A 15,958-nucleotide genomic window follows, 5' to 3' on the forward strand; every position below is an offset into this window, starting at 1 on the left:
GCTTTGGCTGGAAGCTTGTAATATTGATAGGTTATACTTGGTTTTGGTACGGAAATTCGTCGTGCTATGCAGATATCCCTTTTATTTCTGGCGTTTGTTACTATGATAGTTGGTTATACTCCACTGAAAAGCGGGAGAGAACTAAAAGCATCAATGTCAGATTTATATAACATAATGTCAGGTACAATGTAATGTTACGACATTACGGCCATGAAGCTCACTAACCTCTCTTACTATTATTTTTGCTATTTGTTAATTAATTCTACCCAAATAAAAACGATTCCACCCTTCTTGTCCCGCGCATGGAACCACGCGTTTTATTTGACAACCGTGAAGACTGGGCCCTCGGGATGAACGCTGCCTTTGCGTCATCGGGAGGCGGAGCGACGAGCACGAGTCAAGAGGCTGTGACGTAAACGAAGGAGGTTCGCATACGCGTAGAGAAAAGGAGAAGCAGCGCCTAGCTTTTCTCACTCACCTTCCCGTCATCCCCTGCGACCTGCGCGACCTGGCCCGGTTGCCATGGAGCGCGCCGCGGTGCTGCGCGTCAAGAGGAAGCGCGGCGGGGCTGTGCCGGCCGAAGCGTTGGTGTTGGCCTGTAAGCGGCTCCGGACGGAGGAAGGCGCTGCCACACCGGGCGGGGATGAAGTGGAGAAGAATCTTTTCAAGCTGGTGGCCACCGTAGCCTCGGAGGTGCGGTTGAACAGGACTCGGTGCTCTGGCCTGGGCTTGTTTGGGCCCGTCGGTCGTCGTAGTTGTCCAATTCTTTTTACTCACAGAAACAATAAGTTAGGCCTCAGGCAAAGGCAGCAAAAGTAGCTAAAATCAAATTACTTAAAGATAATGTGGGGTGAAGTTAACAACGCAGTCATGTATAAAGGTAAAGGGACCCCTGACCGTTAGGTCCAGTCGTGGCCGACTCTGGGGTTGCGGCACTCATCTCACTTTATTGGCCGAGGGAGCATGACTAAGCCGCTTCTGGCGAACCAGAGCAGCGCATGGAAACACGGTTTACCTTCTTGCCAGAGTGGTACCTATTTATTTACTTGCACTTTGATGTGCCTTCGAACTGCTAGGTTGGCAGGAGGGTCATGTATAGATCTACTCCAAAGCAAGACTCCTACGAGTTTCCTGGGACAAAGCCATACCTATGGATTGTGCAGCTGCATGGTGGTCTTTCACGACTTGTGTCAAAGGACACGTTTACAGCTGGCAGATTCCTGCAAAGTATGATTTTAGCACCTAGGATAGCTCAGTTGGTAGAACGTGGGAGTCTTAATCTCAGGGCTGTGGGTTTAAGTACCACGTTAGGCAAAAAGATTCCTGCATTGCAGGGGGTTGGACTAGATGATCCCCCTGGGCCTTTCCATCTCTGTGATTGTATTCCAGGACTTATTATTGAGTATTCCATTGTGCTTTTGTGGAATCAATCATGAACTCATTATTCATAGTATTGTTTACATCTCTCTAATAACCATTTCTTCACTCTGCATCGCTTTTTTCTTTCTTTTAAGGACCATCTGATGCCAAACAGGCAAGCCATTATTTGTTTGTATCTATATCTCTCAAACATTTAAGGTGTTAGGTGATACAAAAATGATTAAATTTTAGGGAAAGAATGTTACTGCTCCCCTCCAAATAATAATACTTTTCAGGGATTGTGAATGTAACAACCCAAATTTGTTTTGAGTGTATGTTTAATTTGTTTGTTCTTGTGTGAAAAAGAAAAGAAGACCCACTGTATTAATTTGATTATAATTCCTCAACACTAATATTTAATACATGTTGAAGTGCTTTACACTCCTGTGCATTGGGGTGGGGAATTTGTGTGACCCTCTGGGTGCTGCTGGTCTACAACTCCCATCATCTGACCCCACTGGCCATACTGACTGTGGGGGCTGATGGGAGTTGGAAGCCCAACAATATCTGTGGGTCACAAGTTCCCCACGTGTGTTAATACATGTTTTCTCAATGCAAGCATGTTTCCTCAGGCGACCAGGTAAAGGTTGGTAACCCATTGTTCTGCTATGTAAACTCACCTGGTATTAAGTTCCATTCATCTCAGTGGAGTTGCTTTTGAGTAGGATTGAGCAGGAAGAGAATCAGGCTGTGATTGGGATGGCTGCTTAACATCTTGCCAAAGCAGAGGGCATTGATCTGCATAAAATCTGCATGCATGTGTTAATTTATAGGTATAGTTGCAAATTTGGAAATAATTACTGTAATTTGAATAGAAATGCATCTTCCCATAATGGGGAAAATGGTAACCAGGTGCCCTGTGTATCTGCTTAATATGTTGTCCAGGTACTAACTATTGATGGACCACTATTTCCTGCTTCTGCTCTGCCTTATTGCTTTATCTTTAAACTGTCTTGGACCACTTAGCCCTTCAAGTAGAGGTCTGTCTGCTGGCAGTGCTTTAGGTAGAGAACTGTCCTCTGTAAACTAGGGCACATGGCCATCATAGCAGTAGTCCTCTGCTCACACTTACTTTGGCGATGTAAGTACCATTGAGCTTGGTGGGGTTTGCTTGCAGATGACTTGCATAGGGTTGCCCTGGTAGACATCAATATAGCTAGACTTCCTGCTATGTCTCAAACTTTAGCTTTAGAAATGAGTAAGGAATAAGGGGTAAATCTCTACCATTCAACTGTACATCCTTCTTTAATCCGGTTCTTGGAAGAAATGTAACCTGATGATTCTGAGAAAGTGGCAGGGAAAGGGTTAATCCACACATTGCACTATTTCCCTGCTCTCAATTTCCCCTCTAAAAAGCACTTGCCCAATGTATTTTTTTTTCTTTTAAAATTGAGCTATTGGAGCAATACTGTACATACAGGTTTGTATACAACATGGATTTTGGCCCCAAAAGTCTGTGAATATAGTCATTTGTAGCCAGGCTTTCTTTGCACAAATTGTTCCCAGGTTGCAAAGAGAAGATATACTGTGCACTGGAATTAGATAGGTATGTTTCTGTAGTGATTATGCTGGCAGAAGATACAGAATTGTTTACCTGTTATCTTTGTTTAGTATACATTCATTTCCCTACACAGCAACTGGGCTCTGAGCAAGCAAACAGTCTTCTTTCTGTTTGTGTATTGCTTATTATGGCTGTAGATTTGTTCTTTAAAATAACAAGTGTTTAAGGCATAAATTGAAGTTGCATTTTTGCTTTCTTCAGGATGAGCCTGTTGAGAAGTATGTAAAAGAAGCCATTACCAAAAACAAATCAGCTCAACTCTTGCGACCTTCGCTAGGAAGTGCCCAGAGAGTAATTCAGGACCTTCGTTCTTCCAAGTATGCCAGCAGACAGGAAAGCCGCTACCGTCTAATCGCCAGCCACCGACCAAATTTCTCTGATGGAGAAAGTGAAGTACTTCCTGTAAATGGGGAGGAGTTGAATAAAAGCAACCATTTGGTCTCTGGAGCAAAAAAGGACACTACACATGAAGAAAGCCTTGGTATTGCAGACTCCTGTGGAGAATTTCAGTTGTTTGATATTGAACAAGAAGAGGATGTAGAAAAGGATACTGGTATGTTGGCTGCACACTTACAGGTTGGTATTGAGTCCTGAGTGGTTAGGTTTCTGGATTAAAATATAGTACCGTATTTTTCGCACCATTGGACGCACTTTTTCCCTCCTAAAAAGCAAGGGAAAATGTGTGTGCATCCTATGGAGCGAATGCAAGGGGGAGGCAGGCGGGAAAAGCCCCCAAGAGCCGCACACAAGCTTCGTGCGCTCTTGCGGGCTTTTCTCCAGGAGGGAAAAGGGACTGACTGGCCGCATCGGTCCGTTCTCCCTCCTCGGGGAAAAGCCCCAAAGAGCGGCGCCCTCTTTAAAGGCTGCGCGGCTCCTGTGGGCTTTTCTACGAGGTGGGGGAATCCCCCCACCTCCCAGAAAAGCCAGGAGAAGCCGCGCAGCCCCTTTAAAGAGCGCACGGCTTCTGCGGGAGGTGGGGGAAGCTGCAGCAGATTCCCTCCTCCCGCGCTCCCTTTGAAGCGGCAATGTGGGAGGGGAGCAGCTTACACTCGTGTAAGCAGCTCCTCTCCCACTTTCCTCCTTCAAAGCAACTACAGAGGAGAGAAGGAAGGGGACCATGGATCCTCCGCTGCTCCGTGATTGCTTTGAAGGAGGAAAGTGGGAGGGGAGCAGCTTACACTCGTGTAAGCAGCTCCTCTCCCACTTTCCTCCTTCAAAGCAACTACGGAGGAGGGAACAAAGGGGACCATGGATCCTCCGCTGCTCACAGGGATTCCTCCGTGATTGCTTTGAAGGAGGAAAGTGGGAGGGGAGCAGCTTACACTCGTGTAAGCAGCTCCTCTCCCACTTTCCTCCTTCAAAGCAACAACGGAGGAGGGAACAAAGGGGACCATGGATCCTCCGCTGCTCACAGGGATTCCTCCGTGATTGCTTTGAATCAGGAAAGTGGGATGGGAGCAGCTTACACTCGTGTAAGCAGCTCCTCTCCCACTTTCCTCCTTCAAAGCAACTACGGAGGAGGGAACAAAGGGGACCATGCATCCTCTGCTGGCGAATGCAGCAGATTCCCTTCTCCCGGGCTCCCTTTGAAGCAGCAAAGTGGGAGGGGAGCAGCTTACACTTGTGTAAGCAGCTCCTCTCCTGCTTTCCTGCTTCAAAGCAATCACGGAGGAGGGAAGGAAAGGGATCATGGATCCTCCACCGCGGCTGCAGCAGATTCCCTTCTCCTGGGCTCCCTTTGAAGCAGCAAAGTGGGAGGGGAGCAGCTTACACTTGTGTAAGCAGCTCCTCTCCCACTTTCCTGCTTCAAAGTGGAGGAAATCCAGTGCAGTTGCGAGCACAGGATCCATGGCTCCGCTTCCTTCCCTCAAAGCAGGGTGCGGGGGTGCAGGGGGGAAAGAGGGCAGGAAATAGAGGCTGGGCAGGAAGACACAACCACACTTTGACCACTGAAAGTCCACCTCAGCCTCCCCAGATTTCCACTGAGATGGCCAGGCTAATCTCGATGGCCATAAGTCAGGCTCAGCATTATTAACTGGACTTAGATAAGCCATGGTTCCCCTTCCTACCCTTCTCTGAGGCTCAATTTAAAGCAGCAAAGTGGACAGGAGCCGCCCGCTTTGCTGCTTTAAATAGTTTAGTGCAACATTTGATTCAGAATATTTTTTTCCGTATTTTCCTCCTCTAAAAACTAGGTGCGCCCTATGGTCAGGTGTGCCCTATGGTGCGAAAAATACGGTAAGCCAGCAGTTTATACAAAAATGCAAACTCTATTCAGACATCACACCAAACCTTGAATTGAATCATAATAGGAAAGGACCTTGAAAATCATCTAGTTCAATTGACTGTAGTTCACTGCTAGTGATAGTTTAGAATTCAAACCATAGCTTGATTTATTCCAAATTTAATAAGTAAACCAGAGTTTTGAGTTTCTTCTCTGCTTTCAATTTCTCTGCTTAGCATTCCACTTTCTAGGTAAATTGGTCCCTGGAGGGGAAGCAAACATTATGATAAACCATACATGAACTCTGGTTAGCAAACCTAAATCTAAAACACGACACTTGATTGTATTTTACCAGCCAATTTCAAATAAAGGTTTTCTGTTCAGTCAATACATCAAACCATAGTTTAGGGTTTTTTAATCATTGTTTAGCCTTGAATCTTTATGTCTAGTAATTTGAGAAGTTTATAAGCAAGCATTTTTAATATGCTTTCCAGTGGTTTTGACTAGCACAATTGGCAATCTAGTTGGGAGAGGCAAAGAATTTCAAGACAGTGACAAAAAGGATGCTACTTGCAGGTGTATTTGTTGGCAATGTAACTCTGTATTAGACTGTTTGCATAAGTCTCTGGGTGCTCGATTTTTGAAGCTAAAATCACCTCCTAATTCATGTTTCAAAAACAGTTCCCAATTAAACATGTGAGGGTTATTTGGGTACATAGCCTGTTGCTTTTGGTGTGTATGAAGGGCCCACAGCTTAGCTGTAGAGCATGTGCTTTGCATTCAAAAAGTCCCAAATTCAATCCTTGGAGAGCTGTTGCCAATCAATATTGACAGTATTGAGCTAGAATATGATGGGGAACTTTCAGCTGACCCAGTTGTGACAGGCTTGACATCTGATCTATGGTGTCGGGCACAGGAAAGTTCAACTACAACAGGGGAGGAACCTTAGAGCTCATTCTACGTACACTTCTTATTCTAAGTAACACTTCTAAGTATATTCTCAATATACATTCTAAGTACACATATTCTTCCTTTACAGCTACAGCTTTAGTTTAAGCTGTGCTGAGAAGAAGAATCAAGAGCACACTTAAGAGTGCACTCATGATTCATTCTTTTGAAGTTGAGTAACCTGGTCATAGTTTCTTAATGTGTAAAGTCCTTGTTGACCACTAGATGTCAGCAGTTGGATGCAGTGCAGAATAGCATAACTTCTAGCACCTTTCAGAAACAGGTACAGTGGTACCTCGGGTTACATACGCTTCAGGTTACATACGCTTCAGGTTACAGACTCCGCTAACCCAGAAATATTACCTCGGGTTAAGAACAGACCTCCAGAACGAATTAAGTTCTTAACACGAGATACCACTGTTTTAGTGTATTGTGTGAAATTTAATCCTCAGTTTGCAGGTATATACATGGATACAGCGAAGTAATTCAAAACACAAAATAGTAGGGTCTAAAGGGCCCCATGTTGTGTATATTTTGGTGGAGGGGTGGTGGTGTTGTGGTGAAGAAAGCCTAATTGCTAGGTGAGTAGAAAAAAAGAAGGGGACAGGCACCATGTATCTTTTAAAATCTTTTCAATAGACATTAAACGACAAATGTTATTTATGTTCACAAAGTCTGACTTATAGGAAACCATTAGACAGTGTGGATTAGTAAACCTTACACTTGCTTCCATCATAGGCTGAGCACATTTTCATCTGCTTAACCCTATTCCCTTGCAGCAGAAGACGTCAGTGGGCTTTGCTAAGTAGACAAGAGCAACATCAGGGCAGGGAATGCTGCCAGAATAATCTTGGCACAATATGGATACCATGTTATTTCTCTGATATTACACTTAACGTGATGTTACTGTATTTTCTTAAGTGCGTTGAGAGTCTCCAGGATACAAGTATTCTAAACAGAAAACAAAGTAACCTGTTCCTTAGTGCCCTTTTACAGCTCTAGCTGAAAACATCCAATGAACAAAATTCCAGATAGATTATTATAATTTGTCACATTTACCTTCTATTACTGTTTGAGATTTTAGCAAAGAAGTATCCACTGCCCAGTGTGTTATAGTTACACCAAGACTATGTCTACTTACTGATGCTTTTAAATGAGTAAGAGCCAGAATGGTGGGAGACTGATATTTTTGAACATGCATTTTTAAACAAGCGGTTTGTATCCTCCTCCTTCCCCCAGCACAATATAGTCAAAGTTAAATTTGCATTTTGCTTTTGCATTTAACAGGAGGTAACTATTATTATTGAAGGGGTTTCAACCAGCAATTTGAAAGTCACATATTAGTTTATCTTTTAGCTGTTTATAGTGAGATGCTTATAACACTTGTGTTCTATCTAACAGAAACCGGGTTCAGATGCTATTCTCTGTAATGCTGTTGAAATGATTCGTGAGAGTTTAACCATAACGGACAGTAAAGAAGCAGAGCATAATTTAAAGGAGGAATATGTTTATGACATCTACTGCATGGAAACAGCATCTCCATGCTGGATTGAGAACATACTGTCTGTTCAGCCCTACACCCAGGATTGTGAACTGGTAAGCAAATGGAAAAGAATGTCAAATAAGTGACAAGGGGGACTAAAGAAGAGAATGAGAACCTACTGTGAATTTAGGTCAACATTAGAGCATAAAAGCAAATATATGGGAGCATTTTTAATTGCTAATCACATTTAAAGACAAGGTTTAGTTTGACTGATTTACAAGAATATCCAAATGGGTTAGGCGGGATATAAATAAAATTTTATTATTTATTATTTATTATTACGACTGATAACTGAAATAAACCCCCAAACACTGTTTATTAGATAAAACTGAAATAAATTGGATAAATCAGAATGTTTTATAAATTTCACTGGGGAAAGGTCCATTTGAAGTGGAGGACAGAAACACTTTTACTTTTTGGTAAGTCACAAATAAGGCAGAAGGGAACAGTGTGAGATTTGCTCATTCACATTCTTGAATAATCCTTAGATTCAGGAAGGTTGTCCGTGCTTGCAAAACAGAAGCTGTATTTGCTAACTGCTCAAAGGCATAAAGGTTTTTACACATACACACACACTTAATAGGCATAAACAAAACAGGTTTCAGCAAGGATAGGGGAACATATCTGACCATAGGCCATACAGGTCTAACAACACCTAGAGCGGGGTGGTGGAATCCATCGCTTTTCATTTCTGATGGCTAACTTTTGCATTAGTTGTTGCTTAGCAAGTGAGTTGCAGTGGAGACTTTCATCTCTGAAAATGCTTTTCAATTTTAACATGCAGGTGGATGAAAGTCACATTGCCGAAGAAATATATGATGATGAGGATGATGAGAACAATGAGAACAATTGGCGAAATGACTACCCAGATGAAGATGAGTTCCTCCCTGGGGAAGATGAAGGTATTTGATGTGATGGGCAAGCCAGTCAGCAGTTTCACTTTAATTGTTAGCGTTTACCATTAATTTTACTCCCAAACTAGGTGTCAGAAGACCCAAGTGAATCCAACTATGGTTTTACCCTGAGAATGAGTAACCCACATAGAAAAACCTTGATGGGTCTAATATGACCCATCACTTCTCTAATTACTTTGAACTGGGAAGTGGATGGCGAGATAATGAGCAATCTGAGACAATAAGCAAATAGAGGAAAATATAGTGCTTGGGGCATTGGCAGAACTGCAAACCTGTATCCTGTAAAATCTTTCCCACATTTCCAAATTATTTTTTCCTCCTAGAATCAGAGCATGGAAGCATCAGTGATGAAGATAATGGATATATCAGGAGAACATGGGATAAATATCAGTCTGATGTCTTGTTGGAATTCGAGTATGATGGGTTGCAGGAGCTGGATTCCGAGTAGAACACTGGAACCTTAGTGCTCAGAAGACATTACTTTAATTATGTGTGAATTTGGAAGTTCATGACATATGTCATGCCACTTATGTACAGTGGATGCTGCAGTGCTTATGGAAGCCTGAGTGTAACTGGTTGTTCAAGGGTAAACAAGAGACTTTAAATTATGTATCTAAAATTGAGTAATCTAATCCTTATTCTTGCAGCTGTTGTCTCCATAATATGGTGCACTATGTGGGTAGGGCATCTCTGAACTTGATGGATATCAGTTTTTACTATGTTGGAATCTTTGAAGGCTACTTCTGAAGTTAAACAAGAAGAAATTCCTTTCTATAAGAAATGTATTAGTTTTTCAGGTAAAACTGGAAATGCCGAAAAAATAGAATTAGGAGATAGCAGATACGTATTCTGAACAACTCTTTCAATGTCTCAATCTCTTGCCATAAATGGAGCTTCTGCCAACAGGAGACCGTTACTCATTCTGTGAATTGTTGATCTTTGCACTTTAGTATGATTGGATTACCGAGTAGTATGGAGTTCATATTGACTTTAATATACAAATAAAAGGCAGCTTTTGTTGAATAGTTTCTTTGACTGATTTTTTCCCTCTGACATGGCCCTTACCAGTAGATATTTTTTAGTAGATAGTTTGCTGGTAATCCAGTGAAATGTATTATTGTACTGTTTGGTAAATTGTCTGAAGTTTGTAGACAACACCGACAGTTTGACTCCTTTTTCTTTCTAGTAAGGTGAAGATGAGCTGCATTGGGCTTGACTAGGGAGTTCCAGCTACCTTGAGGGAAACAGTATTGCATTCCTTCGGTAGGGTCTGGGTTTTAATAATTATTGTCTAGTGGCAAATATCCCTTTTTAGAGCAAGGTGCTTGAATGGGTGGTGGCAGTCCATATTCAGGTATGTTTTGTGAGAACAGATTACAGTCATACCTTGGGTTGAAGTTGCTTCAGGTTGAGTGCTTTCGGGTTGCACTCCGCGGCGACCCGGAAGTAACAATGCGTTACTTCCGGGTTTCGCCGCTCACGCATGCACAGACAGTCAAAATGACGTCACGCACATGTGCAGAAGTGGCGACACGTGCAGACACGCAGTTGCAGGTTGCGTTCACTTCATGCTGTGAACGGGGCTCCGGAACAGATCCCGTTCACATCCTGAGGTACCACTGTATCTGGATCCATTTCCATCTACCTCCAGAACCTAACATGATATTGTTGACAAGTCATCAAGAGAACCTAACATGATATTGTTGACAAGTTACCAATATGTGGTAACACCCAGCTCTATCTCTCTTCCATCTGATTCAGAAGAGGCAGATGCTTGACCCAAGGCTTAGAGGTGGTGGTAGGCTGGTTGCAGGACAATAAACTGAAGCTGAAGCCTGAAAAAACAGGGTTATTATGTTCTGAGTTATTGAGGTGAGAAGATAGCTTATTCTAAATGAGGTTACAGTCCCCTGGAAGGAGCTGGTCCACTTCTTGAGGCATCTGTTGTTCAACAGGGATTTAAATGTTGGTCTTGCTTCAAGTCCTACCACATTTTCATTGTGATGCAGGTGAAGATGGGCCCTAGAGGTCTTGAGTTTTCACACATACCTCCTTTGCTGGGTTGGATCAAAAAATAGTACCAATTTACTGTGCTTTCAGTGCTTTTTCTAATAATTCCTAGACAGTGAAGGGTTTTTCCCCCTGTTGCGGCAAGCAACAGAAAATTTAGTAATACCATGTTTTCTCACCACTCAAATACCAGTACAAGAGGACCAGTGCACTACAATAGGTGTTGCTGAGTTTCTGTATAAAGCTTATCTTGTAGGCTTGCTAGGAGAATAAAATGGGATGATTGTGTATGTTGCCATGATACCAATATAAACATGAACAACAACAGAACTCATCCAAGTTTCTGTTACACATGGAGATCTGTATCTGGATGTATGTAACTACTGTATCTGTAACCAACTGGATCAGGCTCCTAATTAACTCCTAATGTAGTAAGAAAGGCACAAAGAAGCATTTTTAAAAAAATCTGTTGGAGTTCCTTTTTTCAGAAAGGCTTGAGCATGGAGCTCTCTGTGTGCTGCTTTTCTACAATTAAACTTTGGATGGGGGGGGGTACAAAGCAAAATTCAAGTAACACTAAAACATTTCAACTAAACATGGGGTAAATTCAGTATTAGAAATAAACAAACAAGGACGGAGCAAAACCAGCTTTACCAGACTAAATAATAAATAAAACCAACCTACACAAAACAACACTAGCCTTAGCGCACTGCAAAGGCCCACAGCAGCATGTCTTAAAAATAATATGGAGTGGGGGGTGGGGTTATGCCTCCAGATGGTTGGTAAGTGGCTGGAGATGAAAATGATGGAACATCCTCTTCCCCAGCTTCCTCATTTCCACATTAAATGGAAATACTTGCATGACACTCAAGATACAGTCTAAATATCCCTGCATGCATAGCACGGTTATGCTTCCAAGTTCTGCTGCTGCCCTTCTTGTAATTCTCAACCAAAAGCATATGCAACACTGCTGCAGCAGTACTGACATTCTTCCTGTCCCATATCACTTTTCTTATATGTATGCATTCAAAGTAGTATGGTTAAGTGTGCATGTTTTATTCACAAACAAAAAGGAGCAGGCATATCAGCGTCTCACCGTTTTATTCCCACATAGTGGAAGTTTCATCCTCCTCCCACAAAATTCCAGCACACATTGACATCATATAAAAGCAGCCATTGTTATTAACAATCAGTTGGACAGATCAGGAGCTTTCCTTTGCAGTCTTTTTAACAGTATGTTGGGAGTGTAATAACCTAGAGGAAACTTTACAAAGGAATGCCAAATTTACACATGGGAATAAAATAAAAGTATGTGCTTTTAAGGATTATGTTTTTACAATTTCAAATAGGTCACTGTTTATTGAAAATAAAAGTAAATGCTTTATTCCTGTTTCAAACCTACTAAAGAAGCATTAGGATAGATGGGTTGTTCCAATTTTGGGTTTACTGTCCATTTTGAATCATTCTGTTAAATTTAAAGAATGAACTTCAAAGCATATCTCACATTTTCTGCAGGTAAAAAAAAAAAAAACACCAAAGGAACATCTGGATAAATGGACCAGATTATAAATCCAGCTGACACTAAACCATTAAAATCTGCAGTGCAGGAAAGCCCCACTTTTTTCACAATCACATGCCTATTAATGCAGGTTCAAGTCCTTTAGTCACAAATAAGACATCTGAATTGAGAGATTTCAGTATTTTTCCTCAAGCTGCAGCAATATAGTTGCCCTCTTATAGGGCTGTGCACTACAGTATTCAAACTAATATTTAGACAACGATGTCAAGTTCTGGGATTTTTATTATTTAACAAATGCAGATAGGGTTTTGTTCAACTAGCCATGTAGAAGTAACCAGAAACTGTAACAAAGAACTTCTAAACAAAACCCTTTGGTTTTTGCCTCAGCAATTACATATATTTCTATTATTTAACACTAGGAAACCCCTGTAAGTATGGCAGTTTGCAGGCAGGGATGGGTGAGCAGTGGGTGGGTTGGAGGGGGTGGACAATACAGACATCCTCTTTATCCTTTGTAGGATATTTGCCTTCAGGAGCAGGACAGGTTAGCAAGGTTGCATGGAAGGCCCTCTGCAACTCTCCCATAGCCAACCCGTGACATGTGATGTGCCTTCCCGCAATTATCCCAGCCAGCCAGTCTCAGTTCTTGCTGGAAGTTAAGACTGCTAGTGGCACACACACTCCACTGACAAACTGAGAAGATAACATTGGGAATGAGAGAGAAAGCAGCTGCTTCTGCAACTACACTACAAGCTGTTTACTGGGCACACTGGCCCAGGAAGCTATTGGTGAGAAGTTTTGATGTGGTTCCTGCTGCAACTAAACATGTGGGTCACAAGGAGAGAGGTGACACCCACCACCGCTGTTGCTGGGAAGACTGGCCCAGGTAGCTGCCACTGGAGGGTGTGGAGCTCAGTGTGGTCTCTGCCACCACTAAACTTAGCAACCAGGCTCCTACATCATAAGGTGAGAGAAGAGGCGATTGCAACAGTTGCTGTGCACAGTTTGGTGAGCATGCTGCTGCTGAAGGAGTTCCTTGTTTCAGTTCCTGCCATGTCCAAACTGAGCAGCTGGCCCCAAGCAGCATGAGAGGACAAGGAGGTGGTAGCAGCAGCAGCAGCAGCTGCTTGTAATGGCTGTTGTTCCAAATGCTACCATCTGCTGGATTACTCCCAAAGAAAAGGAAAGGTCATATCATTAATGAACCTGTTCTCCAGCTTAAAACACCAACAGGTAAAAAAGATGAACAGTGCAATGATATGAGTATTTACTCATCGGTCCTACTATGTTCAATGAAGCATATGTCCAGATATGAGTGCATAGAATTTCAGCTTCATAGCAGAGTGTCTACTCATAAGTAAGCCTCTCTAGACTTACATTCGGGTAAGTGGGTATTGCATCCTTAGTTTTATCTCAAAGCATTCCCAGCTGAACTGACCTCCCCAAGCATGTAAACCAATCATGCAAACAAATTCAGTATTGAACAGCACTAAGTCTGAAAACATAAATTCCATAAAGGGTGGGGGGATCAAACTAATTGAGAGGCTTGCTTCTCTATTTTGTCCTTCAGTGAGTTCTAATACAAAGCTCCTTGATTTTTTTGGTACAGCAAAGTTCAGTGAAACATTCTTACATAGAAAGAAAGGCAAGAATAACCGTAGATCATCCAGCTTCTTTGAGAAATTATCAGACTAAAGGATATTGACAAGCTGGAACATGTGCACAGGAGGGCAACCAAGATGGCCAAGGGTCTGGAAACCAAGCCTTATGAGGCCAGTTTGGTATGTTTGGCCTGGATAAGAGGAGATTCAGAGGAGATACGATTGCCATCTTCAATTACATGTTATTCATGGATGATGGAGCAAGCTTGTATTATCTTGTGTGGGTTCTAAACTGAATTGCCCAAAACAAAAACTTACCAGCTTTTCCTAAAGCTTAAAAGTTTTACTTTGTTTAATAATAAAAAGCTAAACTTTAATGTGAAGGAGAGAACAGCAGCTTCAGGGCAGTAACTGTCATCCAGTGTGCTATAGGTGAAGGAACCAGTCCCTGGATCTTTAGTGACAAAATTAACTCCTCTTATGCAATAGTTTGTCATTAACGTCGATCTACAAAGGACTACTTCACACAAAACAGCTGAACTGTTGATAAGTTGGGAGAATTATTGGTGCGTTTCAAACTCCAGCCATTTGGAATTTGTATCAAGCCTGTTGCTGGGCTGCCTATTTCTGAGCTCTAGAATACAACACTCAATTTCACTATTAAAGAAAAGTTTAGAATCTGTAGATGAAAATAATAGTAAGTTCTATGCCTGAGAAGACTGACTTTTCAATCACAGTTTATAAAAAAAAAATAACAAACTCTAGATCATGACACAGTATGATCTGGCAAGAATCCAAGTTTAGTAAGAATTCCAAATTCCAGTGAAGTTTTCTGTCAATTCATCATTTCTTGAGCATCTTGTTTTACCTTTTTAGTCACTTTTGCATCTTTATATAGATTTGGTTTCTAGTTTTTCTTCTAAAGTATCCATTTCTGTCAGAACACAGTAGCAAAGTAGCTGAGTGGCTCGAGTGACAGCACCTGCCCAAGAGGTAAAATAAACAATTAACCAGGTAACTATCTACACAGTAACAGTTAGAATCATTGGCTTACTGTAATGAGCCTGGCAGCTGCATCAGTGGTAAATACATTCCTAGAATGAGGTCTAAGTACTACAAAACAATATTTGTTATATATAAGCATAAAAAATACACAACCATTTTCTTTTTTCTTTTAATGATGACTATCACCCACTTAAAAGTTTTCTGAAATTACAACTTATGTGACCCTTCTATTAATCATTCATCAAAAGAAACAACCCCCCCCCCCAAAAAAAATACCTTACCTAAAATCTTGCTGACAAAGGGTGGTCTTTTGGAAACAGGTAAGGAGACTCCCACGAAGTATACTGGAATCCCTGAGAGTGCAATGCCGATGCCAATCAGGGAATTAATGGTGTCACTATAGAGAGGCACCACCACCAGAAATACTGAGCATATGCAGAAGACTATTGGGAAAAACAGGCTCAACTGTAAGAGAGGAAATGAACTAGAATCAAGAACAGCCAAGTCACACTTCAATTTGTACTTTTTTCATTCTCTTCAAGTGTAAGATTCTCATCGGAAACCACCTTATGCCAATCTGGAACCACTTTCTGCCTACCTAGAAAATGTAACAAATGACACTGTGCAAGGCTACTCATCTCAGCACATTGGTGTAATGTCTCTGAATGTATTAACTACAGAATTTGAGCTGTTATCATTCTCACCTTGAGTGGCCTGTGCCGATCTGGTTGCTTCCAACGGAGGTAGAGTTGCCCAGCAATTGATAGTCCCACAAAGAACCAGTAGCTGAAGCTGAAGTAGTTAATAAGCTGGAATACATCTTCTACAGTCAAGTATATGAGAGTCATGGTACACTGTTAGGAAAAAGGAGATGAATACCATGAAAACCTCAAGAGGGGCATTTTTTTTTAAAAAAAATCTCTGTCATTACTAGCACTTGCTCATCTTTTTGGTAGTGTCACCATAACACAGCATCCTCAAACCTGCAGCCCTCCATATGTTTTGGACTCCCAACTCCCATCAGTCACAGCCAGCCCATTCTTAGAATGTGCTGCATGGGCACAGTTCAGAACAACAAAGGCATGCAGAAAGGTCTCCTAAGTGGCTACTTCACAATGATACAATACCTACCCCCTGGCAGCTCCAAGCTTAACCCCCACCCCCGATGGCATGCCCCATTTATTAATGAAATGCTTGTTGATAATTTTAAAGTA

At 41.9% G+C, this 15,958-nt stretch overlaps 2 protein-coding genes across 5 annotated transcripts in view; one reads left to right on the forward strand and one right to left on the reverse strand.

The window, feature by feature from the left end:
* The first annotated feature begins 465 nt into the window (after nucleotides 1-465).
* Nucleotides 466-9,632, forward strand: SLC7A6OS (solute carrier family 7 member 6 opposite strand). Its single transcript, XM_083452729.1, has 5 exons — nucleotides 466-693; nucleotides 3,182-3,556; nucleotides 7,554-7,748; nucleotides 8,480-8,597; nucleotides 8,933-9,632. Exons 1-5 carry the CDS (start codon nucleotides 523-525, stop codon nucleotides 9,055-9,057), a joined length of 984 nt encoding a protein of 327 aa, XP_083308855.1. The 5' UTR covers nucleotides 466-522; the 3' UTR covers nucleotides 9,058-9,632.
* A 2,071-nt stretch (nucleotides 9,633-11,703) lies between these two features.
* The window catches only part of SLC7A6 (solute carrier family 7 member 6), a 29,659-nt gene continuing 25,404 nt past the window's right edge, over nucleotides 11,704-15,958 (reverse strand). For all 4 annotated transcript variants that reach the window (XM_083452701.1, XM_083452698.1, XM_083452699.1 and 1 more), the window contains 3 exons: nucleotides 15,449-15,598; nucleotides 15,026-15,209; nucleotides 11,704-14,721 (listed from right to left, as the gene is read on the reverse strand). In XM_083452701.1, coding sequence (XP_083308827.1) covers nucleotides 14,630-14,721; nucleotides 15,026-15,209; nucleotides 15,449-15,598 — 426 coding nt within the window. In that variant the 3' untranslated portion in view covers nucleotides 11,704-14,629. The remainder of the gene's footprint in view (nucleotides 14,722-15,025; nucleotides 15,210-15,448; nucleotides 15,599-15,958) is intronic.

This window comes from Podarcis tiliguerta (assembly GCF_965153285.1).
Source record: "Podarcis tiliguerta genome assembly, chromosome: 8".
In the NCBI taxonomy this organism is placed as follows: Eukaryota; Metazoa; Chordata; class Lepidosauria; order Squamata; family Lacertidae; genus Podarcis; species Podarcis tiliguerta.

Bases quoted from the DNA above. Each gene is read 5' to 3' on its own strand.
- SLC7A6OS (XM_083452729.1), top strand. From the start codon at position 523: ATGGAGCGCGCCGCGGTGCTGCGCGTCAAGAGGAAGCGCGGCGGGGCT. The intron at 694-3,181 runs GTGCGGTTGAAC...TGCTTTCTTCAG, and splicing joins TGGCCACCGTAGCCTCGGAG to GATGAGCCTGTTGAGAAGTA. The intron at 8,598-8,932 runs GTATTTGATGTG...TTTTCCTCCTAG, and splicing joins CCTCCCTGGGGAAGATGAAG to AATCAGAGCATGGAAGCATC.